The sequence below is a fragment of the Panthera pardus genome, unplaced genomic scaffold (assembly GCF_024362965.1).
Source record: "Panthera pardus isolate Hobbes unplaced genomic scaffold, ASM2436296v1 HiC_scaffold_6, whole genome shotgun sequence".
NCBI classification, from domain to species: Eukaryota; Metazoa; Chordata; class Mammalia; order Carnivora; family Felidae; genus Panthera; species Panthera pardus.
The window spans coordinates 123,224,104-123,251,181 of NW_026526991.1; the positions used below are offsets into that span (position 1 = coordinate 123,224,104).

The 27,078-nt window shown below is 36.1% G+C and overlaps 1 protein-coding gene across 2 annotated transcripts in view; it reads right to left on the reverse strand.

Moving 5' to 3' along the window:
* MALRD1 (MAM and LDL receptor class A domain containing 1) overlaps positions 1-27,078 on the reverse strand; it is a 770,287-nt gene that overhangs the window by 406,258 nt on the left and 336,951 nt on the right. For both annotated transcript variants that reach the window (XM_053896000.1, XM_019460623.2), the window contains exons 26-27: positions 12,964-13,211; positions 9,089-9,380 (exon numbers count right to left, since the gene is read on the reverse strand). In XM_053896000.1, the coding sequence (XP_053751975.1) occupies positions 9,089-9,380; positions 12,964-13,211 (540 nt within the window). The remainder of the gene's footprint in view (positions 1-9,088; positions 9,381-12,963; positions 13,212-27,078) is intronic.

Here is a 27,078-nt window from a genome sequence, read left to right on the forward strand (position 1 = left end):
GTTGGCAAGAATGTGGGGAAAAAATGAACCCTCATGCATTGTTGGTGGTAATGTAAACTGGGGCAGCCACTATGGAAAACACTGTGGAAGTACATCAAAGGAGTAAAAATAGAAATAGCATATGATCCAGAAATACCACTACTGTGTATTTACCCAAAGAAAACAAAAGCACTAATTTGGAAGGATATATGCACACTTATGTTTATTGCAGCATTATTTACAAAAGCCAAGATATGGAACAACTCAAGTGTCCATCAATAGACAAATGGATAAAGAAGATGTGAGATACAAATACACATGAATGCACACACGCACACACACACACACACACACACACACACACACACACACAAATGGAGTATTACTTAGTCATAAAAAAGAATGAAATTATGTCATTTACAACCACATGGATGGACCCAAGGATGTTATGCTAAGTGAAATAAGTCAGACAGAGAAAGACAAATACCAAATTATTTCACTTATATGTGGAATTTAAAAAACAAAACAAATGAACAAACAAAAACAAACACACTTAAATACAGAGAACTGGGTGTTGCCAGAGGTGAGTGGCATGATGGGCAAGATAGCCACAGAGAATTAAGAGGTGCAAACTTCCGCTTATAAAATAAATAAGGAGGTCAAAAGTACAGGACAGGAAATATTGTCAATAATATTGTAATAACATTGTATGGCAGCAGAGAGTGACTACATTTAGTTGTCATCACTGAGTAATGCACAGAATTGTTGAATCACTATGTTGTACACTGGCAACTGATATGACAGCGTATGTCAACAAAAAAAAATAATGAGATTCTTGTTTTGGCATTTAAAAAATTTTTAAAATGTATAGAAACTTCAAAACATTACTGAGAAAAAGTAAAAATCACCTAAATAAATGTACTTACCCTTGCCATATACAAGGTTAATGTTATAAAACATTAATTGCTTGTCCGTACACCAATGGAAAACTAAAAATGAAATTTCAAAAAGACACCACTTACAAAAACATTAGTTTCATCAGCATAAAAATATTAAATGCCTTTACCATGAAACCATAATATACTATTAACTCTTTCAATCCATGGTAATAACATGTTTTTCCATTTACTACAACAGAGAAATGTTATGTGTCTAACTAAATTTTGAGAGTTTTATCACTACAAGACACAGAAAAAATGTCTGTTTCAGAATAATAGCAGACTAGCACACCTCCAATCTTGGGTGATTCCATAAAAAAATAACACCTTGGTTTCACAGCAGCACTTACTTTTATATAGTTAATTTGTGTAAAAATATAGTGTAATAAACCTTTATGAAAGAATAAATTTTCAATAAAAAATTCATTGGTTATCTCAGGGCACCTGGGTAGCTCAGTCAGCTGTGTCCAACTTCAGCTTAGGTCATGATCTCACAGTTCGTGGGTTTGAGTCCTGAGTCAGGCTCTGTGCTGACAGCTCAGAGTCTGGAGCCTGCTTTGGATTCTGGGGTCCGCCTGTCTCTGCAACTCCACCCGGTCATGCTCTGTGTCTCTCTCTCTCTCTCTCTCAAACGTAAATAAACATTTTAAAAAAATTAAATATTCATTGGTTGCCCTAACAATTAAAGAAAATGTGTTCTTTTTATTTTTTAAATATTTATTTTAAGAGAGAATGTGCATGTACATGCATGTGAACAGGGGAGGGGCAGAGAGAGAAGGAGAGAGAATCCCAAGTAGGCTCTGGACCCAACCCAAAGCCTGAAGCAGGGCTCCCTCTCATGACCTTGAGATCATGCTCTGAGCTGAAATTAAGAGTTGGATGCTTAACTGAGCCAGCCAACTACCCCTAAAGAGAAAATTTCAATTAATACAATGCCAATATTAGCAAACATGTAATATTATTTGCAATATATAACATTACTAATTTCTACTAACACTTTCTATAATTTTGTAAGAAGTATTGATTTCATGAATTGAAAACTGATACATGGGATAAGTAATATGGAAGAAGCTGATGAATAAATATTTATAAACCCGCTTACTATGTTATGATATATCCCAAACTGATTTCAAGTATTCTAAACCCATTGGCTAGCATTTCCGGAGAGGTTCTTTCCACAAGTTGTGTTGAGTTTTATACAATATCTGCTGTATAACCTGTGACGTTGGAAGAAGGAACATTCATAAACTAGAGTCTGTCGCCAGCAGTAGAGAAACGTGGGACGTGAGAAAGCGGAAGGCCACGCAGACACCTAGCTGCCATAATGAGAAAAGTTTTGTTTTTCCTGGAATATAGAAAAAAGAAGGAGGGTTCCAGAAAAATTAATTGTATTAAAGAAGAAAGGGGAGGCGATGGAGTTAGTTACACTATTAGTTGGTACATCCATGAAGACGGGTATTTTTTTTCAAAAGACCTACATGGCACAAAATAAAGCAGAACTTTTAAACTTGAAAAGGCCCAGTCCATCCCTGACTGCTCAAATTTGAACTCACAAGTCCAAGCGCGGGCTAACTGTATCCATCACTGTGTCCCATTGGAAACAAGCTAAGCATAGCCCCTTCATGCACACCGTCAGTAATGTGTTCCTACAAGGCAGATAACGGGTTTTAAAATGCTACATCCATAGCCAATTCTCCATTATTCAGAGGGGAAAATGACAATGCAATACACATAAACCCATCCATCTACAACTAAGTTCTAAAAATGCAAATGAAACACAGTGAAACACCAATGAAGGTATTGTATTTATTACTGTGTTTTGAGAGCCATAAGTTCATTGGAGCCAGCAATGTCTATCAGTTTGATTAGCTGGTCTTCTGAGCCTTCATTTTTGTCCTTCTGAGACTAACATTACATGTTGTATGAACAGACTTAGAAGCGAATCAATCAATGAGAAATTCTAAGAGTTCTCTGTTTTATGTATTTAATTTTTTTGGTCTACCTCTTCAAAGCCAGCTCTTAGTCAAACTGTTGTATTTTAATTTCTCTTCTATCATAATCTCTTTCACTTGCTTTGTTTTTCTCTCCACAAATTTCTTCAACACTTTCTCAATTTCCAGGGGCATTCATTATCCAAATTGGACAAAGCATGACTACATGTGAAAGTCACTGAAAAAACATAGTCGCGACAAACATACAATGAGATAATAGCTTGTGGTGCATTTGCTGCTGTGATAGCCTTCTCTTAACCATAAAAATGTCCAAGATGAATATCTTCTGTATTGCTACTGCATGAAATTTTGAAAACATCTTTGTCTACCAATTGTATTTGGAATGGGACTTGAGACTCTTCCTGTACAATATATTACCTAAAGAGTATTCTAATGAGTTTGGGGATGATGTAAATATATTTTCCAGTGTAAATATTAGTGCCCCTCCTAACAACAAAAACCGAGAAAGAAGAGATACAAGCATTCTATGAATTTGAGTATTAGAAACTCAGTTTTTTAATTGAGGTGTTCTAATTTAACATTCACTTTGAAAAGTATTCTGGAGAGTATGCCTGTATATTTCAAAAAGAACTTCTTTCCTCTTCCCTATCCCCACATCATACCCAACCGAGTCATTCACTTCTGTGATTCTCATTAATATTTCTTTCCTCTCCATTGCTTACTATGAATAATAAAATTAAATCAGAAAACTCAGCAATTAGATATTTGGGGCTTTTGTGAGAGCAATTTCCTTGAAGGAAATGAGAAGGGAAGAGGAGGTCTGAACCCTTGTTTTGAGCAAAAAGTAGAACATGATGGAGAGAAAATAGCAAGTAGGCAATATGCTCTCAATAAATTTCAATGTATGCAGAGTTAAATTTCATAGTCTCTCTAGCAGGGAAGAGGATTAACAGAAAAAAAAGAAATAATATTTGCTGACCACCAACTATTTGCCAAGTATTGTTTAAAATGCATTATATAATTATCTTAACTATTTTTCAAATCACTCATAAGTAGATTCCAATAGTCCCATTTTTAAATTTTTTTAAACATTTATTTTTGAGAGACAGAGTGAAACAGCTCACGAGTGGGGTAGGAGCAGAGAGAGGGGGTTACGAAGAATCCAAGGCAGGCTCCAGGCTCTGAGCTGTCAGCACAGAGCCTGATGCGGGGCTCGAACCCATAGACCACGAGATCACGACCTGAGCCGAAGTTGGCTGCCCAACTGACTGAGTCACCCAGGTGCCCCAGTCCCATTTTTAGACAAGAAAGGTAAGAATTAGAGAGGTTAAGTAGATCAGGTGAAATCATAACATGTAGTTGGCCTTGCAAAGATCCAAGTTTATGTCATTAAACCTCAGGCACACACACTTTGCTCTAAGTATTGTGTACAGGGTTCACTAAATTAGAGCCAAGCACAATCAGTCGGATTTTCCTAACTCAAGACTCTGCCTGAGCTGCTGTGCCGGCATTCTCATCAGTAGGTAGCAGCCCTTTAAACTACTGCCAAAGGGGTGCCTGGGTGGCACAGTCGGTTGAGCGTCCGACTTCAGCCAGGTCACGATCTCACACTCCGTGAGTTCAAGCCCCGCGTTGGGCTCTGGGCTGATGGCTCAGAGCCTGGAGCCTGTTTCCGATTCTGTGTCTCCCTCTTTCTCTGTCCCTCCCCCGTTCATGCTCTGTCTCTCTCTGTCCCAAAAATAAATAAATGTTGAAAAAAAAATTTTTTTTTAAACTACTGCCAAATATTTCAGGGAAATGAGTGACCTCAAAGAGGAGCTAATCCATTTAGTCCTCATTGCCTTACATACATTTTTTAAAGCAAAAGTTGATTAGCATGTGATATCCCAAAATATATTTGTTGTATAACTCATATTTGGAAATAACTGTGGGGATTTAAAACATACATGCACACACGTGCGCGCGCGCACACACACACACACACGCCTGGTCTCTGCCTTCATTATGCTTGGAATTTTTAGTAAATATCTGCCAATATAGAGAATATGACATTGGCTAAATTTGCATGTGGACATTTAGAAGAGGAATCTTGGTTGCCTTTTTCTTACTAAAATTCATTAAACAATTATTTTTATCCATCATCATTAAGCAATTAACAAAACTGCCATCATAATAAGCTCTTAAATATAACTTCTAAAGACTTAATAATAATTTAATATGACTTTTGCTAATAAAGCCCTGGGTCTTACTTGACTAGTTAGAATCACTGATAGCAGATTCAGTTCAATTATGTCTTCCTAAATATTTATGTTTTGCCTCCTCTTGTCTTCCCTATTTTAAGCTATCCTTGATGGAGTTGTTAGCCCACACACATGACTACAGATGAAAAGGAGGTGAACAAGAGTCATCTCCAAAAGTCTAATGGATGTAGCCACTGTCTGTGGGACATAATGCCATTTACCCTTCTTCTATCTCTGCAAGTTCCAAGTGTTTTTGCAGTAAAGAGTAATTAACAACCATTAAGTATTTCAAAGATACACACATACACACACATTTTCCATGACACATTGAAAATACCTAATTAGAGAGGTTGTCAATAAATGATAAGACTGGATGATAACAATGCAATAAAAAAATTAGATGCTTGTGCTCTATGCAAGAAAAACAATTTTGTCAAAACCAATGGTAGAAACATGTTCTTAATAAATTGCAAATAATGGAGACTTACTCTCAAATATCTACACCACCTAAGGAATACTGACAAAGATACCCAAAATAAAGAATCATATAAAATGAGTTGACTTTATTGAATAAACATCCACCCTGTATCAGACATGAGACTAGGCAAATTACCATAGGCAGTGACCTCTTTATTCTCAAGGGCCTAAGTTGTAAGTAATATTCTCTCTGCTTTATGGATGAGGAGACTCAGTCTCAGAAAAGTTGTACAATACACAGCTAGTAAGAAGGGAGTCTGAGATTAGTATCTAGTGCATTCAAACATGACACCCGTGGTCTTGAGGTACCTATTTGTGCTTCTATTTAAATAATAACACAACTGCAATTCTTGGGAATTTACAAATGGCAACCTAACTAATGGAACCCCATTGTCAGGAACGGACCAGAAAGTGCCCTAGGATATTCACTTCACCTCCTGTACTGTCCACTAGGGTGGCCATTACCCTAAGTGGCTATTGAGCAACTGAAATGTAACTAATCCCAAATGAGGTGTGTTGTGAGTGTAAAACGTACATGGGAGTTAAAGACTTAATATGAAAACAAGAATGAAAAATATCTCATTAATATATTTGTCTTGTTTTATATTAAAATGATAGTTTTGGGGCGCCTGGGTGGCTCAGTCAGTTGAGCGTCTGACTTCAGCTCAGGTCACGATCTCGCGGTTCACGAGTTCAAGCCCCACGTCGGGCTCTGGGCTGATGGCTCAGAGCCTGGAGCCTGCTTCTGATTCTGTGTCTCCCTCTCTCTCTGCCCCTCCCCCATTCATGCTCTGTCTCTCTCTGTCTCAAAAATAAATGAACGTTAAAAAAAAATTAAAAAATAAATAAATAAATAAATAAATAAAATAAAATGATAGTTTTGATATACTGAAGTAATGAAAATATATTAAAATTATTTTCACTTTTAAAAATATAACTTCCAGAAAATGCAAACTTACATACGTCGCTTACATTTGTGACTCTTTTTATACTTCCATTAGACATTCATGATATCAGTGATGTGTTCAGGATATCACCCTCCTCCACCCCCCAAAACCTATACAAAGAGAGAGACAAAAACTATATAACTATTTGCTAAATAAAATGAAAATTAAAAAATAAATAAATAAATAAAAATAAAATCATCAGTGACTCCAATAGAGTCCTCTAAATTCATGATGAAGTCATAGTTTGTCAGAATCACTACACAGTTGAAGTCTAAGCAAACTTTCGCTTTTCACTTTTACCAAGAGAAAGCATATACTTGAGCACTCATAATAGTATAGACCTCTGGGTTTTGTTTTTTGTTTTTGTTTTTGTTTTTTTCCTCTTGGGGTCTTTCTACTGCAGCCATTTCTACCAATGATCATACTTTGTATAAATGAATACTGTGCCTCCTTTTTACCTTGTACTATTTTCTTTGCTCTCTCTCCCTTTCTTTTCTTCCTTCCTTTCTTCTTTCTTTTTTATTTGTTTCCCAAGCAGTCAATACATTTTCAGTGTATGATCATTTGGGGAAGAAACTAAAACAAACTAATATTCAACGCGGTCCCAGTTTAGCTCCCTGCTTCCTTTGTAGTATTATCTCAGATAATCAGCGCTACTAGGTTCCTGCTTCAACCAAATCACCCACTCACAGGCCACCTTGGCAGCCTGTGTGTCACCATCTCTGATCTGTCTCATGCCCTTATTCCTCCCCACATTTGTTATTTGTTCCACTGCGCTCACACTTGGTGCCCCTATCCCACAAACTGAAGGAGTCTTTCCTTCAAATAAGCCCCAGGTATGGTTCCAAACTCCTGCATGCCCTATAAATAAATCTCACATCCGATGTCCTCAGCTGGGTGTTTTCTTCATTTGCTTTGCACCCTCGTAAAGTTTTACATATTTCTCCTGGCATTTAATTATATCATACCACATATTAGAGTTATTTGAGGTGTTACTCGTATTCTCCCTCACCATAATACTGAGTTGGTCTTAAAAGCAGACCTTCTTTTTATTTTCCATTCTTCAAAAAAATTTAATATAGTACCTTAAATATTGTAAGGATATAAAAAGAACTCTACCTTTATTAATATGTGCCCTTCATTTGATAATCAACATATATTTTATACCAGTTTATAGATATTTCAAAATTTTCCTTTGGAAATTTTTTAAAATAAATTTTATTGGGGATTTCACAAATTTAAGAATGATATTCCCAACAAGATTGATTTTTTCCTCATGCATTCCATTTTGTTTGTTCATTAAAGTTGGAAGCAATTCAATGTAAAACTTGCTCCCTCAGTACTCAGAGCCTATATGATAGGGTTTTTTTTGGTTTTTTGGATCTATACCCAAGCTGATACAGCTGCCATCCAAAGAGTCAACACAGAATGGAAAGTAAAGCTTTTCTCAAGGAAGTAGATTAAGTCTGAGGTATCTGAAATGCTCCTGCATTACATTTACATAAGGATACTAATCCCTAAACAGCCTTGAAATATGTTTGTTTTTCTCTATAGTATTCCACATATTGCTAGAAACAGGTCAGGCGAAGACTGTTCAACTAGTTGTCTACTGGGGAATGCTCTCTTAACCAAATTAAAATACTCCCTTTGGCATGAATGGAGAAGTCAAGGAAGAAACACAATGTTCCTTATTTCATCTGCCATGCTAAAAGCCAGAACAAACTTTCATTCTTTTTAAAGCACTATTGTTTTTCACCAATTATAAGAGATAAAATTTATATACCAAAGGAATGGCATTTTTGGTATCTACACGAAACTCATGGTTTAAATATTAATATGTCATATCAATTGACAAAATTTGCTGTCTTGTCATTTTAATATATATATACCATATTTGTTTTCATTCCATCCCTCTAATATATCATATGGATTAATGGTGCTTGTTATTTCCACTGCTTACAATGCTGTCACTATATGTGTATATTGTGTATATGTGTATATTGAACATCTACCAACTCAACATTTTAATATAATTCTTTAAGCAAATTACCACAAGATATTTTAGTTTAAAAGACTTTAGGAGCATATTCAATCCCCTAAACTATTTAAATATGTAAACTCAACCATTCAAATCGCAATGTCCACTGGTCTAAAAAGGATAAAGTAAAAGGTCCATCCATAGAAATGCCCAATTAAAATCGAATAACTCTGTTCTTGATGTTCTTATATTTTATTGAGTAAATTGGTATTTGTTAAGGATTGAATTCTGAATCGTACAACAAACAAGGGAGATTTCTCTTATTTCACGGATCTAAGACGCAGCTGACTCAACAGAGAACTCAGACACTGGTCAACATACTGAGGCTTGGAGAAAGCCTGGAAGACAGTGTGATGAGTCTGAGCTTGAAAGATTTTTTTTGTTAGATTCAGAAAGATTTTGTTCTTTATGAAAGCAACGAATCACTAGGTGTTTATATCATTTCTTTTCCATTTCTTTCCTTCCTTCCCACCTTCTATTCTGTGAAAATACCAAACAGTCACAACTTAAAACGTACCTGTTGGGAGAGGTGCTGCTGGTTCTTCTTTCATGGACCAATGGGATGGCAGACAACTCTTTGTAAGCACAATGTCATCCAGGGCAATATCACCACGGTGCCCTTCCCCAACTCTACCTTCAAATTTGAGTTGGAAGTCTTCATCGCCAGACAGTGATATTTCTTTCCGCTGCCAGAAATTGCCCTGTTCTACAGTGAGGTTAAGTAGGACCTTCGTTTGGTTTGAGATGGACACCTGGCTCAAGGTGAGTGCCCCAATGCCATTTCCATACATGTGATAATGAAAAATTATCTGTAACCAAAAACAGGAATATTATATATAAATAGTACAATTGATTCCATTTTACTTTCAAGTATATCATATTGTTCTCTCCTTCATTAACAGAGTCAAAGGAACACGAGATCTGCATATCCTAATGTTCTGTGAGTACTCTAATACTGAGTGAGTTTAGGCCCACCTTAAGTCCTAAGCTATAATACATGGGAGACAGTGTAGTCAGAATCAAATAGAAATTTAGGTGGGAAAAAAATGAGCAGATTTTATTTTCTTTCTCTGACTTCTAAATGCATAATTCCTCAATAAACTCTTAAACTCCACTGTCCAAGGAATAAAATAGCATTAAAAATTGATCCATCATTTAAAGACTTTTCATGATTAAGCAATAGCAGGAACTAAAGAAGAACATTTCCAGTCTCATAAACCTTAAATCATTTTCTCTGAAACAGTATTCTGTTGCTTATTCTAATACATTCTTGTACTTGGAACACGTTTTTTAGTTCCACAAGATCTTTAGGGCTCCACCATATACCACAAAACCACCAAACAGCAGCTATCCAAATTTAGTTGAAATGCTAGGAACATGATCTAGGATAGCAACCTTGGGCACTTCCCCCCAAGAAAAATTAACAGAAATATTTCCAAGGATTAACATTTCAGTGTTTCAAAGGTGGAGTTCACCAGATTTTTACTAACAGTTACACTGAAGGGAAAATTCAGGGAGAAATTCTAGGCGAAAAAAACAGTGCAGGTTAGAAACAGTAAGAACTCAGAGCATTTTAAAGCTTTTGTCTTGTCATTTGTATGAATGAGGGAACACAGCAAAGGTGAGTGATCTCCACACAGGAAAAAGACATTTCTGAACACTAGCAGTCAGCGATGTTATTCTCTAGAGAAAGAAAAAAAATGAGTGTGCTTAAAGGGTAAAGTATATGATTAAATAATATATGCAATGCATACTTCAAAAAGCATCAATTTAACATAGGCAAGCCATGTGCAAGTGACTCTACTCAGATCTCCTAGTTGATGGTGTTCTTCTAGGATCCAAAATTATTCTTCCGTTGATAGACCTTTCCAACATCAGCTCTGTGAGCATTATGACATGCTCTGGGAGAGGACCCATGAAATCTGGGTTCTGTGACTCGACTAAGAAACATAAGGGGCCCAAGGACAACCTCTTGACCAGCAACAACCAGCCCCAGAAGAAATGGTATGATGGGCATCACACACGGCTATGCGGAGCCCCTGCTGCCACAGAGATGGTCTTTCTAGTGCTCTGCCTTGTTTTGTCCGATTTGAACAACAAATCTGAGGTCTATGTTTCCTGTCACAGTAAACACTTCCCTGCCTTTTTGAGGACATTTGTTGAATGACCCCATCTGGTTAACATGCAAACAAGCATAAAAACACCTCCATTTCTAGAGAAAAACATTTGACAACAACATAGTCTAGTTGCAGGGCACTGTGAGGGAATAAAAGTCTTCTAAGCACCAAATTCTTCTGACGAGGCTCTTTCACTGGAAATTTCAGAGTTACTCAAAGGTCCCCATCTCTTCCCTCCTCGATCTGTCTCATCCCTCCCACTACCTATCCCTCAAAAGGAAGAAAAATCTTCCATTTGATTTTTTTTCTGCCTGAAGGTATTCCACAAGGTCAAGTGACAGAAAGGATTTTCATGAAAATCCAGGAGGTCACTCTGCTTACCCGATATACATATTTTTTATATGAGAGACACAATCATTCCCAGCGTGACCTTTCCTCACTTCTTTGTATTCAATCTATATCATAAATATTCATAAAATGAACCATTCATCATTAATTTTTTGACATTTCTTCTAGGCATATTTCATCATTCTCACACAGATGTTTAAAACAGTGGGGACTACAGTTCCAGGACCAGGGAAAGAGAGAGATGGATGAAATCCTTATTTGCTACAGTATGAAAAACAAATCTTTTTCAGCATTTTCAGACAAAGTCTAAATAGAAAAGTTGAGAAGTTAAGCTAGAATTCTATATGGTTTATGCTTAATTTTTAATTAGCTTTCTAAGACTAAAACACATTTGCAAATTTCAGGGTATCTACAGATACAGAAAGAGAGATTTATAGATAAAGACTAGGCATATAAAATCTGGTGTGTTTGGGTTTGATTTTTGAGAAAATACCAACTAATTTGGAAAACAACAAAAACAAACAAGAAATGTATTTGCTTAAAACTCATTTTCTTTGGCCAAACTAATTACATAAAGTTTAATGTTATTCTGTATGATTTGTTATATCTGCTTGAGACTGCTGAGTTATCTCTCTAAAACTCTGATCTGATCATGTCACTTCTCTTGCAGAAAATTCTATCAAATGCACCTGAAGAGACAAGAGAAATGAGGCTACCCCCTGAGAGTTAAACTATAAAATCAACTTAAGACGAGACAGAAAAACTTCCAATACAAGCTAAAGACTTAACTTCTATTAAGACCATGACAATGGTAGGAAGAGAAGGCTGATCAGCACAAAACAGAGGAGCAAGCATCTGTAATGGGTGCAGGCAATGTGGGGAGCCTTTGAGCAAAGGCTAAAAACAACTCCTTCCAAGGGGTAGGGCTCTCACTATTGTGGAGTCAGGTACACAAGAATATTATAATTTGAAGACAACAAAGATTAAATCACATTATTGTCTCCCAGCCCGATTCTTTGATCAACTTTCTGGACGTAATCTGCTTTCCTTTCAGTGTTCAGACACTGGAGAACACGCCAGTCAGAATACATGCGTTCAGATCTTATGGAGATCACATTTCTCATTGTAAATATAAATAAATGGCACATTTATTCATGTACCATTCTCTTGTAAGCAAGATTCTTGAGAAGTCACCTCTGAATGTTTCATTTACATTGTATGTAAAGCTAAGTTTAGTTCCTAACTCAGCTGGCTCAAATCCTTCATGAAATTAAAGACCACCAATCAATAAAGAAAAAGTAGAGGACCTGAAAATACACACTCATCATAGGAGGCTGCTTGTCCTGAAGAACCATACAATCCTATTTATGATTTTAATAGTACAAATGATTTCCTTAAGTTTCCCTAGGATAGTGGCCAAACCATCTTTTCTTCTTGCCTACAGAAAGTCTCCCTTTTTAAGGGATAACTTGAGCCTTTCCTTTTCCATAAAGACTCTTCAACCATTTTATAGTAGCTCCAACTACCTCTGATACTCATTCTTGGAAATATGTAACTATCTTCTACTTGTTGTTGAATTTTCCGATGACAGAATTCTCACATTCCCAATAAGTACTAAATTCCTTGAGTGGAAGCAACTTGATTTTACTTTTCTACTATCCATAGTGACGGATAATAACCATGAAGCTTCCCAGTGGTTTCCGAAATTAGAATATCTATGGAATTGATTGATATGATAAATTCTTCCCACCGTTCTAAGCATCCTTCCCTTTTCTCCTTACTTCACTTTCTCCTTCCCATACATATCCCAGGTTGAGTAAATTTAAAGTTGGCTTTTGCCTGGTCCTGACCATTCCATTTCTCTGTATTAGCTCGAGCTATCAGCAGTCGCTTACAGCATTTGTTTTGCTTCATTTTTTTTCCATACCTTGCAGTTTTTGCTTCTTCTACTTATGACTGGGCTTGAGATTCTGGCTGCTCTCATGGGCTGCTGAGGGAACAAGCTCTTTATAAAGATGTAATGACCAGAGGAGTTCCGGAAGGTGTGATCAGCAGCTGGTTCCGTGCCTGCAGCAGGGATGCTGCTAGCTTTCAGATTCCAGTCAAAGTCATCATCCTGCTCCTGCTCCCAGGAACAAAGGTCAAATTCAAAATCACAGTGCCCACTGGAGGTACCTGGAAAACATTTCCCAATTTATGGTAGAGAGAAAAAGGAAATTAGCTGACTTTAGGACATACAATGCAAATTATAGTGATATTGACACATCATGGAATATTCAATACCTAAGAATATCATCCTGACACTAGCATTAAAAGAGACTATTTTAAACCCATGTTTAGTAATTGATGTTTCAGCATTTCATCTTATTTGGAAAAGACTTAAATATCCAATGAATTTAACCCAATTTATCATTTAACTGAGCAAAGCTTCCAAGTTTTAGGTTACCAAAGATTTTGAAAGCTATTTAACAGTCTATAAACCTTTTTTTTATCTTTCAGCCCACTTGTTCTTTTTTTAAAATTTTTTTAATGTCTACCTATTTTTGAGAGAGACAGAGTGCAAGCAGGGGGAGAGCAGAGAGAGAGAGAGGGAGACACAGAATCTGAAGCAGGTTCTAGGCTATCAGCACAAACCCCAATGCAGGGTTCAAACTGACAAACCTTGAGATCGTCCTGACCTGAGCAGAAGTCGGACGCTTAACTGATCCATCCAGGTGCCCATCCACCCTCAAGTTCTTAACAATTACCCATGAAAATGTCCTGAGACAAAATAAACCATTATCTTAAGTTATTTTTGCTGGCAATTTGCACCAGGTACAACATGAATTCAACTAATAAATTCAGATAGAATAAAAGCTGATTATCCAGAAAGGGTTGGGGAGACACAGGAGTAGAGCAGCTCACAATTGGTTACTACTTAGTTTTTATTGGGAACTAAGGTTTCTAACAGTTAAAATTCTGGTAAGTGTAATTAAAATTCTAGAATGGATAAGGGAAGCACTATGTATTTTGGAAAGTAAGATGCATAAGAAACGCATAAGCAACGAAATATATTTTCGTTAAGGGGAAAGAGTAGTTTTGTCTTAAAATGAGACTAGCTATTTAAATAGAGAAGGCTTACAATAAAATCTGAATTGAAACTTGTGAAACGTTTGTGAAGGGGAATCTTTGGAAAAAAAATTTATCCAGGGTTAGACTGGACAATAATTGGAATAAATGAAATTTATTTTATTTTTTTTATTTTAGAGGGAGAGAGAATGGAAGAGGGTTAGAATGAAAGAGAGAGAGAGAGACTGACACTCAGTGCGGAGCCCAACGCGGGGTCCAATGTGGACTCAACAAAGGGCTTAACCCCATGACGTTGATATCATGAACTGAGATGAAATCAAGATTGGGATGCTCAACCAGCTGAGCCACTCAGACACCCCAGAATAAATGAATTTTTAAAGTACACTGCTATAAATTTGAAATCTGGCTTTCTCTCTGCCAAATAGGTTTCTTGGATTACTTCTCTGTTCTTAATAAGAAACTGTAAGTAAAGTTTCTGTTTTGTCTTTATCAGTTCTTTAATTACATGAAACGGTTAAAACTTAGCAAAATAAAAGGAGCAAAGTTTTGCTAACAGCGAGACAAGCCAATGCTTTTGCGTTTGGAATCTCTTGTTGCCAGCTTGGTTAAATAAATAATGAAACAAGTTTTATAGTGATCTTTGATCCTATTTAGGCATGTGCTTTAGAACCTTCTGATATTTTATAACAAACTTCCCAAAAATTTAAAATTCTCAGTAAAGTCTTTTTGACTATAAAAAAAATGTATGTGCACACACACACACACGTACGCACAAACACACATGTACGTGCACACACACACACACACACACACTATTTTAGTTTCCTACAGAAAGCTATTTCCGTGGCTTGTACAAGTCTATTTCTCTACAAATCTGGTTCCCAGTCTCAAAATCAATAAGAAGATACTTTAGCATTACACACACATTTCTTCCCCCAAACACCTATTTGATCAATGTAATTTATTTCTTCTCTCTTCTCATCTTTGCTCCTCGGGCCCTGGTAGAGAATTTAGGAAGTTTCTTGTTCTACTCAATACAGCTTGGCTTGGAAACTGCTGCCTAAAGCAAAAGTTATTAATCATTGCAATTGTTTTTAAAACATAATCCTTATTTTAGAGATGAGAAAATTGTGCAACAGAAAGGTAAAGAGTGTATTAATTGGAATTTATGATAATAAGCTGCAGAAATTAAAAATGTTAATTTGCACAAAATAGCAACTATCTCCCAGGTTCTTAAAATTATTTCATTACTAACATTGCTTAAGTCTTTTCTTCCACTTCCAGGATAGCAAGAATTATTGAGTTCGACTATGACCTTATTGATTTTCTGCCTGCTGGATCTATCCATTTCTGATACATGAGGGTGGAAACCTCCAACTACAATAGTGAGCCCATCGATTCTCCTTGCAATTCCGTTAGGTTTTTGTCTCATGTTGTTTGACATTCTATTGTCAGGTTCATACACATTAGGGATTGTCATGCCTCCTTGGGGAATGACTCCTTTACTATTATGTAATACCTTTATTTACCCTTGGTTACTCTTAAAAGCTTTTATTTTACCTTCACTCTCCAAAGCTTTCTTTCCCTTATGCAAATCTGAGTTTCTAATCTATACCGTTTTTCAATCCTCTAAAAACAAAGGTTTTCTGGCAAAAAAAAAAAATTCCCTCAGTCTGTGTTTGTCTGAGAAAATTTTTGTTGACTCTTCACTTTCAAAGGAAAATTTCAGAATACGAAATCTAGGTTGGTAATTTGTTGTTATTGTTGTTCCCCCCCCACACACACACACAACATCTTAAATATTTCACTCTTTCTTTTTACTTGCATAATTTCTGAGACATCAAGTGTAATCCTTACCTTTGTTCCTCTATAGTTAAAGTGTCTCATCCTTCGGACTTCTCTCAGGATTTTACTTTGATTTTCTGTGGCTTGAAAATGATATACCTAGGTGTAGTTGTTGTGTTTTATTTGGGGGGGGGGGTGTTGTGGGGGGTTTTTGGTATTTATCCCGCTTCATAGTTTCTGCACATCTGGATCTGTGGTTTTGCATCCAACATTAATTTGGGGGAAATTCTCAGTCATTATTCTTTCAAATATTTCTTCTGTTCCTTTCTCTCTTTCTTCTCCATGTGATACTCCCACTAAGCACATTACACCTTTTGTTGTAAAGTCCTTGGATATTCTGTTGTGTGTTCTCAGTCTTTGTTCTCTCCACTTTTCAGTTTCTATTGTGATGGCTTCTAGCTCAGGTATTCCTCCACTGTGTCCGGGCTAATAAGGCCACCAAAGCCGTCCTTCACTTTTGTCACAGTGGGGTTTTTTTTCCCCTTTATTTTATTTTATTTCTTTATTTTTGTTACTGGATCAGATGATTTTTTTTTTATTCTCAAGTTAGTTAACATAGTTAACTTGGCTTCTGGAGTAGGGCCCAGTGATTCATCACTTACATATAACACCAAATGCTCATCCCAACAAGTGCCCTCCTTAATGCCCATCACCCAGTGCCTCCCCCGCCCCAGCAGCCCTCAGTTTGTTCTCTAAATTTAAATGTCTCTTGCAGTTTGCCTCCCTCTCTGTTTTTATCTTGTTTTTCCTTCCCTCTCCCTATGACCTTCTGTTTCTTAATTACACATCTGAGTAAAATTATATATTTATCTTCCTCTGACTTATTTCGCTTAGCGTAATACACTCTAGTTCCATCCATGTTGTTGCAAATGGAAAGATTTCATTCTTTTTCATTGCCAAGTAGTATTCCATTGTATATTTTGACCACATCTTAATCCATTCATCATCAGTTAATGGACATGTGGGCTCTTTCCATAATTTGGCTATTGTTGATAGTACTGCTATAAACATTGGGGTGCATGTGCCCTTTCAAAACAGCATTTCTGTATCCTTTGGATAAATTCCTAGCAGTATAATTCCTGGGTCGTAGGGTTAGTTCTATTTTTAATTTTATGAGGAACTTCCATATTGTTTTCCAGAGTGGCTGCACCAGTTGGCATTCCCACCAACAGTGCAAAAGGGTTTCCCTTTCTCCAAATCCTCTCCAACTTCTGTTGTTTCCTGAGTTGATAATTTTAGCCATTCTGACAGGTGTGAGGTGGTATCTCAGTGTGGTTTTGATTTGTATTTCCCTGATAATGAGTGACATTGAACATCTTTTCATGTGTCTGTTAGCCATCTGGACGTCTTCTTTGGAAAAGTGTCTACTCATGTCTTCTGCCCATTTCTTCACTGGATTATTTGTTTTTCAGGTGTTGAGTTTGGTAAGTTCTTTATAGATTTTGGATACTAATCCTTTATCTGATATGTCATTTGCAAATACCTTCTCCCATTCAGTCGGTTGCCTTTTAGTTTTGATGATTGTTTCCTTTGCTGTACAGAAGCTTTTTATCTTGATGAGGTCCCAACAGTTCATTTTTGCTTTTTTTCCCTTGCCTTCAGAGACATGTCAAGTAAGAAGTTGCTGTGGCCGAGGTCAAAGAAGTTGCTGCCTGTCTTCTCCTGTAGGATTTTGATGGTTTCCTGTCTCACATTTAGGTCTTTCATCCATTTTGAGTTCATCTTCATGTGTGGTGTCACAGTGTTTTTGATTGCTAGGATTTCTTTCCGATTCTTTCTTAAGATCTCCATCTCTCTGTTTACATTGCCCATCTTTTATTGCATGCTCTTTTATCCACTAGAGGACTTAGCATATAGTTTTAAATTCCTGGTCTGATAATTCCAACACCCCTGCCATGTCTCTTTCTGATGCTTCTTCTGTCTCTTCAAAGTATAGTTTTTTTGTTTTGTGTGCTTTTTGCCTTTCAGTATATGCCTTGAGATATTTTCTTAATAGCTGGACATGATATATTGGGTAAAAGAAACTGCTTTAAATAGCCCTTTAATGTGGGGAAAGGGGATATTCTAGGATTCTGTTATTAGTTCTCAGTCTTTCAATGAACCTATACCTCTGGACTATGAAATTCACAAGTGTTTCTCAGATTTTTTTCTCCCCCCTTACATGGAACAGTATAACTAGAAAGGTGTAGCACTGGATATTTCCCTTCCACAAAGTCAGTTAGGCTCTGATAATACCCTGGCAGTTTAGAATTTTATTATCTGAGGGAAGACCTTGTTAGGAACAACAGAGTTCTGTCTAATATATATATACATATATATATATATATATATGTATATATGTGTGTGTGTGTGTATATGTATATATACATATATGTGTGTGTATATATATATGTATATGTATGTATACATTTGTATATATATGTATATGTATGTATATATGTATGTATATATATGTATGTATATATATTTGAGAGAGAGAGTGAAAGACTGTGCATGAGCAGGGGAGAGGAGCAGAGGGAGAGAGAATATTCAGCATGCTCCAAGCTCAGTACAGAGCCTGACATGGGCCTCAATCCCACAAACCATGAGATCATGACCTGAACTGATATCAAGAGTCGGACACTCAACCAACTGAGCCACACCTTATAAGGTATCCCTAGAAGGGGGTTTCCTGAAGGTTTTCACTCAGGCTTGTCCACACGGCAACGCCAGAACTTCATCAGCATCATTTCACCTTTTCCTACCCAGGTGCGGGTTCCTTTAGTGGATTCTTCTCCTAAGTGCCAGGTCTGATAATATGTGACTCCCTGTGTTCACTTGCCTCTCTCCGATCTTGGGACAGCAATTTGCTCTGTGTCCTCCCCTCTTTTATGGATTGAATAAGAGTTGTTGATCTTTCGGTCTGTTCAGGCTTTGCCTTGTTAGAAGAGAGCTGTGAGTTCCAATCTCATCATACACCAAGCTAGACTATAGGAATTACACAAACATCTTCCTATAATTTTGCTGGTAAATTATAAAGCTAATAATGTAAGTGAAGATGTTGTAAAACTGAGCATTCTGCTACTAAGAGTTTGTATCTTATAAAATTATATTCAGGATACTTTTCATGTTCTTTATTTTTAAATATATATGCATGATGCAGCATACAGCCCATGAGTGATTCATTTGATCATACGTAATAAAATGAACTATTTAGAATTCTTTGATAATAGTAATTCTTTATTAAGTTCTCCCTGAATATTAAACTGAAAATGAAAATCTTGAAAACCATAATTATAGGTGAGATGGTACCCAAAAACTAAAAATACTTAAGAAGAACCTAACTTGTAACACATCAATAAGTATTTATATAAAGATTTATCTCTTTAAAAAAAAGCTTATTTGGGGCGCCTGGTGGCTCAGCCCGTTAAGCATCCAATTTCAGCTCAGGTCATGATCTCAGGGTTTGCAGGTTCGAGCCTGGTGTTGGGCTCTGTGCTGACAACTCAGAGCCTGGAGCCTGCTTCAGATTCTGTGTCTTCCTCTCTCTCTCTCTGCCCCTCCCCTGCTCGTGCTGTCTCTGTCTCTCAGAAATAAATAAACAATAAAAAATAAAATTTTTTAAAAAAGAAAGCTTATTTGAACAAGTACCCAAAAAATCTCCGGAAAGTTAACGTAAATGAGAATAGGAATGATTCTGGCAACAAAGCTCTCAGGGACCTGTGCTCTTAAGTGCACATGCCAAAGGAAAGCAGGTGCACATCCCAGCTGAAGCCACAGCCATTCTGGGACAAAGATTCTACACTATTCTTTTTCTTCTCTTTTTAAATGTTTATTTATTTAGAGAGTGCATGCACACAAGCGGGAGAGGGACAGAGAGAGAAGGAGACAGAAAGTCCCAAGCAGCTTCCGCACTGCCAGCACAGAGCCAGACCCTGGGCTTGATCTCACAGGCCCTGAGATCATAACGTGAGCCAAAATCAAGAGTCAGTCACTTAGCTGACTGAGCCACCCAGGCACCCCCTACACTGTTCTATAACAAAAAACTCTTTAAGAATTTCCAATTATGCTAGGCATCAAAATTATGTCTTTATGGACTTATTCTTACAATTAGCATAGGTCAGAATAAATGAAATACACAAAATACCTTCTATGTTATTTGTACCTAATAAGGTGGAAAATTTTAAAACACATGGGCTTTATCATTATTTGAATACCATTTTGGAGTGTAAAGACCACTAAGATGAAAGTTAACTTGGGGTACCTGGGTGGCTCAGTCAGTTAAGCATCTGACTTCAACTCAGGTCATGATCTCACACTTCATGAGTTCAAGTCCCACATTGGGCTCTGTGCTGACAGCTCAGAGCCTGGAACCTGCTTTGGATTCTGTGTCTCTCTCTTTGCCCCTCCCCAGCTCACACTCTGTCTCTCTCTCTCTCTCTCTCTCTCTCTCAAAAATAAACATTAAAAAAAATTTTTTTTAAGTTAACTTTATCACAACTTCCAGGAAAAAGAAAAAAAAAACACTTGCCAAACAATGAAAATACCATTTTCAGTTTTTGAGATAATTAAAAATTAACAAAGTTAAAAGGCATCAAGACTAATGTGCTTTTAAAAATAGTTTAACAGCCAGGCTAACACTGATTTGTAATATTTTCAAGGATACAGAATTTTCTGCCATAATTCTGTCACCAAATGAACAAGATGGCATTTATAATCCAATTGCTGATTCAACTTTAAAACTGTATTTGAGGGGCACCTGGGTGGCTCAGTTGGTTGAGCAACTCATGTCATGATCTCAGTTTCGTGGGTTCAAGCCCCCATGTCGGGCTCTGTGCTGACGGTATGGAATGCGCTTGGGATTCTCTGTCTCTCCTCACTCTCTGCCCCTCCCCCACTTGTGCTGTCTCTGTCCCTCTCAAAATAAATAAATAAAATTTAAAAAAAAGAAATAAAATAAAGTTACATTTGAAACTTATTTCGGTAATTTACTCTTTCTGAGAATAGACTGTAAACAGCCTGTTAGCTCAGAATACTAAAGTTCTCCTATGTATCTTTTCAGAGATCTGGGAGGTAAAAATATTTAGCATCATGTTTAGAATCTGAATAGTTATCTTAAGCATTATAAAATGAAGTGACTAATTCAGTTGACCTTGTACTGGAAAATTTAGCAGCCCATGAAGACTAGATTGCCATATAGACCAGCATCTAGAAAGGCCACTTGTATAAAAAATGATGTGTGCTGTTGAAAAACAGATCTGTTCTGTTTTTAAAATCATACAAATGCTGCTACATGAATCTCTATCATTTAAATTCTGTATTTCTTTTGAAATTTACTATAGTTTTGAGGATGTGTTTCCTTGGAAAGTTTAATTGTAACCTATCAGTGGGGAAAATACAATAAGCAGGCCTAAGTACTTGGGATTTCACATCACTGTGGCGAGAGGGAATAACTTATAATTTCATATTCCACAATTTCCCATGGATGCCAAGTGAGGAAAGCAGCAAACAGTCTTCCGTGAAGATGCCAATTCCTGTCATTTCACGGAGCAATTAATGCCAGTGCCAGGCAGGTGTGCCATCAAGAAGAAAATGACCACCTTTGTCTACAGCTGTATCATCAATCAAACCAGTTTCTACCTTTCTAAATGCTATCATTTTTCCATCTATCACTATCTTCAGGAGCATGAAATATCGGTTTCATTAAAAAAAATTCTTAATTTTCGAAGACCATAACCTAATTCTTTTTAAGACCCAACTAGCGAATTCCTAAAATTAAGTTCTCACCATTCTATTCAATCATTCTTTTAATATAAATTTATTGAGGATATGCTATAAGTAAAGCACATTTAGGAAGATAAAAACACTGACTGGAAGGGGGGCTACCGTGCACTGACCATGTGTGTCGGGTGCTAAGCATTCTCCTTATTTGTGTTATTTTATTTAAGTCCCACAAAATCTGAATATAATAGTCATTATTCTTCTTTTGCTTGATGTGAAAGCTGAAGTTCAGAGTATGATCCTAGACAAAGTATCATACTGTAAGTAGCAGGGCTATGAGTTGAATAATGACAATGATGGAACCCTGTACTACTACTCCCCTTTATACTGTGGTATGCAGCACTCCAGGGTGAAGGCTTCACCAAAAAAAAAAAAAAAAATTGACAACTACTACAGGATAAGAGAATGTGTCTATGAGGAAATTCTTGAAGAGATCTCTTTGTCTATAGGTAGGCAGCCATGAAAATATGGCGGTTATCCACTTTGGCTTCATTTTTCTTGAGATAGCACGGCATAGTTTATCAATTCTTTGTTCATCTAAATATGAATGTCTTTGGGCACCTGGGTGGCTCTATCAGTTAAACATCTGGCTTTGGCTCAGGTCATAATCTCATGATTCAGTTTGTGAGTTTCAGCCCCACGTCAGGCTCTGCGCTGACAGCACAGAGCCTGCTTTGGGTTCTCTGTCTCGCTCTTTCTCTGCCCCTCCCCTTCTCTCTCTCTCTCTCTCTCTCTCTCTCTCTCTCTCTCTCTCAAAATAAATAAATAAATAAACACTTAAATATGAATGTCCTGCGGATGCCAATTTGCCATCCAAAGGAAGAAGTTTCTGCAGTCAAATGAGTATGATGAATCCTATAAATTATATCCCTCTTTGGGAGATTTAAAAACACACTAGTATATTATTAACACACTAAGTCTAAGAATTCCCACAGTATGGAAACTATTTCTTTTTCTTTTCTTTTTTTTTTTTATAGTAATCTGTGTAAGAAGTCAGCCCTCACTTTTTTTTTTTTTTTTTGGGGGGGACAGAGAGAGAGAGACAGAGCATGAACGGGGGAGGGGCAGAGAGAGAGGGAGACACAGAATCGGAAACAGGCTCCAGGCTCCGAGCCTTCAGCCCAGAGCCTGACGCGGGGTTTCGAACTCACCGACCGCGAGATCGTGACCTGGCTGAAGTCGGACGCTTAACCGACTGCGCCACCCAGGCGCCCCAGGAAACTATTTCTTTATATAAAAAAAATATTTTTAACTTATCTAAGGAGGCTATGTACTTTTTTTTTCTTTTTTTTTTTACTTATTTGTTTAACAGAACCAAGAATATCATGTCGATTGCTACCGTGGTGATGCACAGGACAAGTTTTACAAATACTATTATTAAAAGAAAAAAGAAAAAAAGCATAATTTGAGAAATTAGTTTCCAGTTCTAAATGGGGTAACTTCTGGGCCGTGTGACCTTAGGGAATGCATTAGTTTCTTAGCACTCGCATAATAAAGTACAACAAAAAGGGCAGCTTTAAACAACCAAGATTTATTCCCTCAAAGTTGCTAAGGTTAGAAGTCTGATATCAATGTGTCTACAGTACCATGATCTCCCTGATGGCCCTTCCTTGTCTCTTTGCATTTCTTGCTTACCAGCAATCTGAGCATCCCTTGGCTTGGTTTGTACATACAGCCCTCCAATCACATGTAATTCTTCCCTATGTGTTCCCACACCATCTTCCCCCATCTTCCCTCTGGGTGCCTATGTCCAAATTTCCTTCCTCTTAAAAGAATGCCAGTCACTGGGTCAGGGCTTATTTTAATCTAGCATGAACTCATTTTAATTCAGTACATCTGCAAAGACCCTGCTTCCAATTAAGGTCACGTTCACAGGTCTTTGGTGGACATGAGTTTGGGGGAGCCACTATACAGGGCTGGAATGTTTACATTGTTTTATGTTATTCTCTTGGGCTTTTGAGATATATAATCATATCTTTAGAAAATTATTACGATTTAGTGTTACTATATTTTATTTTACGCCTTACATACTGACTAGAACCAGAACAAGAATATTAAATAATAACATCAATAGTAAGTACTCTTGATATAACCTTGATTTGAATGAAAATACTTCCATTCATTCCTTCACATTCATATCAGTTATGATATTTTCACTACTTCCTTTAAATAGGGTAAGACCCTCACCTCAAAGAGTATGATATAATGATTCTGTTGCTGAATTTGGTTTGCTAGCATTTTAAGTTCTTCTACATTTATATTCACATGCAGTTTGAACTATAGTTTTCTTACTTTTCTAATTTTTGGAGGCTTCATTATCAGTGATATATTAGCTTCATAAAATAAATTTAGTCATTTTATATGGTTAGAATAGCTTCTTTGGCCATTATCAGGTCATTAAAATGTGATAGAACTCAGTAGTATCTATCTCGAGAGACAAAACTGAAGGACGTTTGTTGATAACTTTATTTGATAGTTAATAGTCTGTTGAGGTTTTCTGCTTCATTAGTTAATTTTGGTCATTTTTCTCATAGAAAATTAACTATTTCATTGACATCTTCAAACTTTCACAGAGTTATTGGTCTCTACATGGTTATTAATTCCCCTTTAACAAGACTACATTATTTAAATGTTTTCCTCCTTTTTAAAACTAAACTTTGGTGTTTTAACATCTGTCTACTTTAAAAAACAACATACTTCTCTATTTATGATTTGAATTTTTTGTCTTCCAAACTAGTACTTCTTTCTCCTGAGTTTCTTTTTTTCTCTTTTTTCTCAGTTTCTTAATATTATTTCATTTCTTATAAGTTTTTATTTTTAAATAAACTCATATTTAAAGAAACATTGTAAGGGTAGCACAGTACCAGAAACCCTATTGATATTTAAATAATAGAAAGGAAAAACCATCATGAATAATACATTTATTCTAAAAAATCAACAACTTGGAAGAAATGAGAAAAATACCTGTAAAAACACCTTAAAACTGAAACAAATCTAAATGACACTCTATTAACAAAATTGAACTCAAAGTAAAACTTTTTCCACAAACCCAACTTTCATTTCAGATGGCTTGATGGGTAAAATCTACCAAACATTTAACGATGAAATGGTACCAACTGACACAAACTCTCAGGACATAAGGAAAAGAGAACTCTTCTCAACTCTCTTAAGAAGCCAGTATAATACCCATAACAAAGCCAGACAATCAACTACTAGAACAGAAATTTAGAGACTAATATCCCCCACAAACATAGGTGCAAAATCTTTAACAATACATTTTATCAAGAAATGTGTTTGACTTACTGCTCAAAAATCAAATAATGTAATTCATCACTTTAACACAAAAGGAAAAAATATCATATGATGTCTTCATCTAGACGCAGGAAAGGCACTGATAAAATTCAAGACTTCTTAATGCAAAACTTGATGTAAACAAGCTATAGAAGGGAGCTCCCTCAAACTGAAAAAAAGTGACCTGTGAAAAACATACAGGTCATGTCATATTTAAATGTGAAATATTGAATAATTTCACCCAAAGACTGGAAATAGGGTAAGGCAGTCCAAAAGCACCCTTTTATTCAACAACTGTCCTGAAAGTTCTAGTAGCAGGTGTCCAAAGTAAACATCAAGAACACTGGAACATATCAATATCCTAACTCCTGATATGATGTACTGAGAAGGACCCATGATTATATCTGTGGTATTCGTGTTAACACAGTGAATATTTTTCATAGTTATAAGATTGACAGAGATTATGATTGTGATATGACTATACTTGTGAATATTTCTATTTTTATGTTAATTCTTTCGTATTTTATTTCATGCATTTTGAAACTCTTATACATGCACATTTCTGACATAACTTGATAATTACTTTGTGATAATACAATTTTCGTTTTACTATTTGTAATTTTTCAAAACTCGTATATCAATTTGGATAATCTGTACATATTATACTCACTATTTGTAACAGAACAATTCTATTTATTTATTATTTATTTATTTATATATTTAATTCATTTTATTTGTTCTCATAATAATTCTCTGAGAGAGAGTGGGGAAGGGATGGGCAGAGAGAGGAGAGAGAGAATCCCAAGCAGGCTCTGCACTGCCAGCACAGAGCCCAATGCAGGATTCAATCCCATGAACAATGAGATTCTGACCTGAGCCAAAATCAAGTCAGATGCTTACTGACTGAGCCACCCAGGCACCGCCAGAACCATTTCAAATATAAATTCAGTGATAGTTTGAAAGTAAAAGGTTAGAAAAATATTTATCAAATAGTTGTATCATGCTTTTTTAACCAATCAGAAATGTTTACACTTTAATTGGTATGATTAGAATAGTTGCATTTGATATAATTAATGTTATAGAAAGATTTATCTTTCATTTTATTATATTTTTGTATTTAAAAACATTTTCGCATTTGTTTTTTATTATTCTATTTCTCCTGTGTTTTTAATTTTAATTCTTCATTCTCCATTTTAATTCTTCTATTTGGTTTTTATCTGTATCTCTTTACATTTTAGTGTTGGTCGAGTGATTGCATGTGCATACTTTACCATCACTATCTAGAGTTCATACTGTTCTTCATACAAAATTTAAAAACCTTGGTACATTTTAATTCCACTCACTTCCTGTTCCTTGAGCAATTTTTGTCATATTTATCTGCACTTGAATATAAAAGCTACAAAATATGTATGTTTTATTTAGAAAAGTCACATACCTCTTAAAGAAGTTAGGAAAAGAGAAAATGTGGTCTTGTATATTCACCCACATAATTATTATTTATATTTTTCTTCATTCCTTTCTGAAGATTCAAGTTTCAATCTGAAACTTTTAGCCATAAACACGTCCTTTAACATCTTTTACAATGAATGCTGATATCTCTTGCTGTTCATTTATTTAAAAATGTCTTTAAAAAAACGTCTTCACTATGCCTTCATTATTGAAGGGTATTTTCTGTAGATACAAAACTCTATGTTGGTACGTCCTTTCCTCTTCCCCCATTTGAGTATTTAAATTCATTCTTCCAATATAATTAGGCCTTTTTTGTTGTTGTTGTTTTTCTGATGAGAAGCTTTCAATCATAGGATTGTTAGATTATATATGAATTATTTTTCTGGTGTCTTCCAAGATATTCTCTTCATTTAAAATAAATTTTTATCAGTGAATTAGGAGGTACCAAGATGTACCAATTTTCATTTATGTTGTCTTGATCATCCTAATCACTTTAAGGTGATGTTTTCCACAAATTTGGAAAGATTTTGATAATTATTTGTTCAAATAATTTGCTGCCTCATTTTTCCTCATTCCCTTGTGTTGTTTCATGTACATGTACATAAGAATATATGATGGAGTTGTGTAG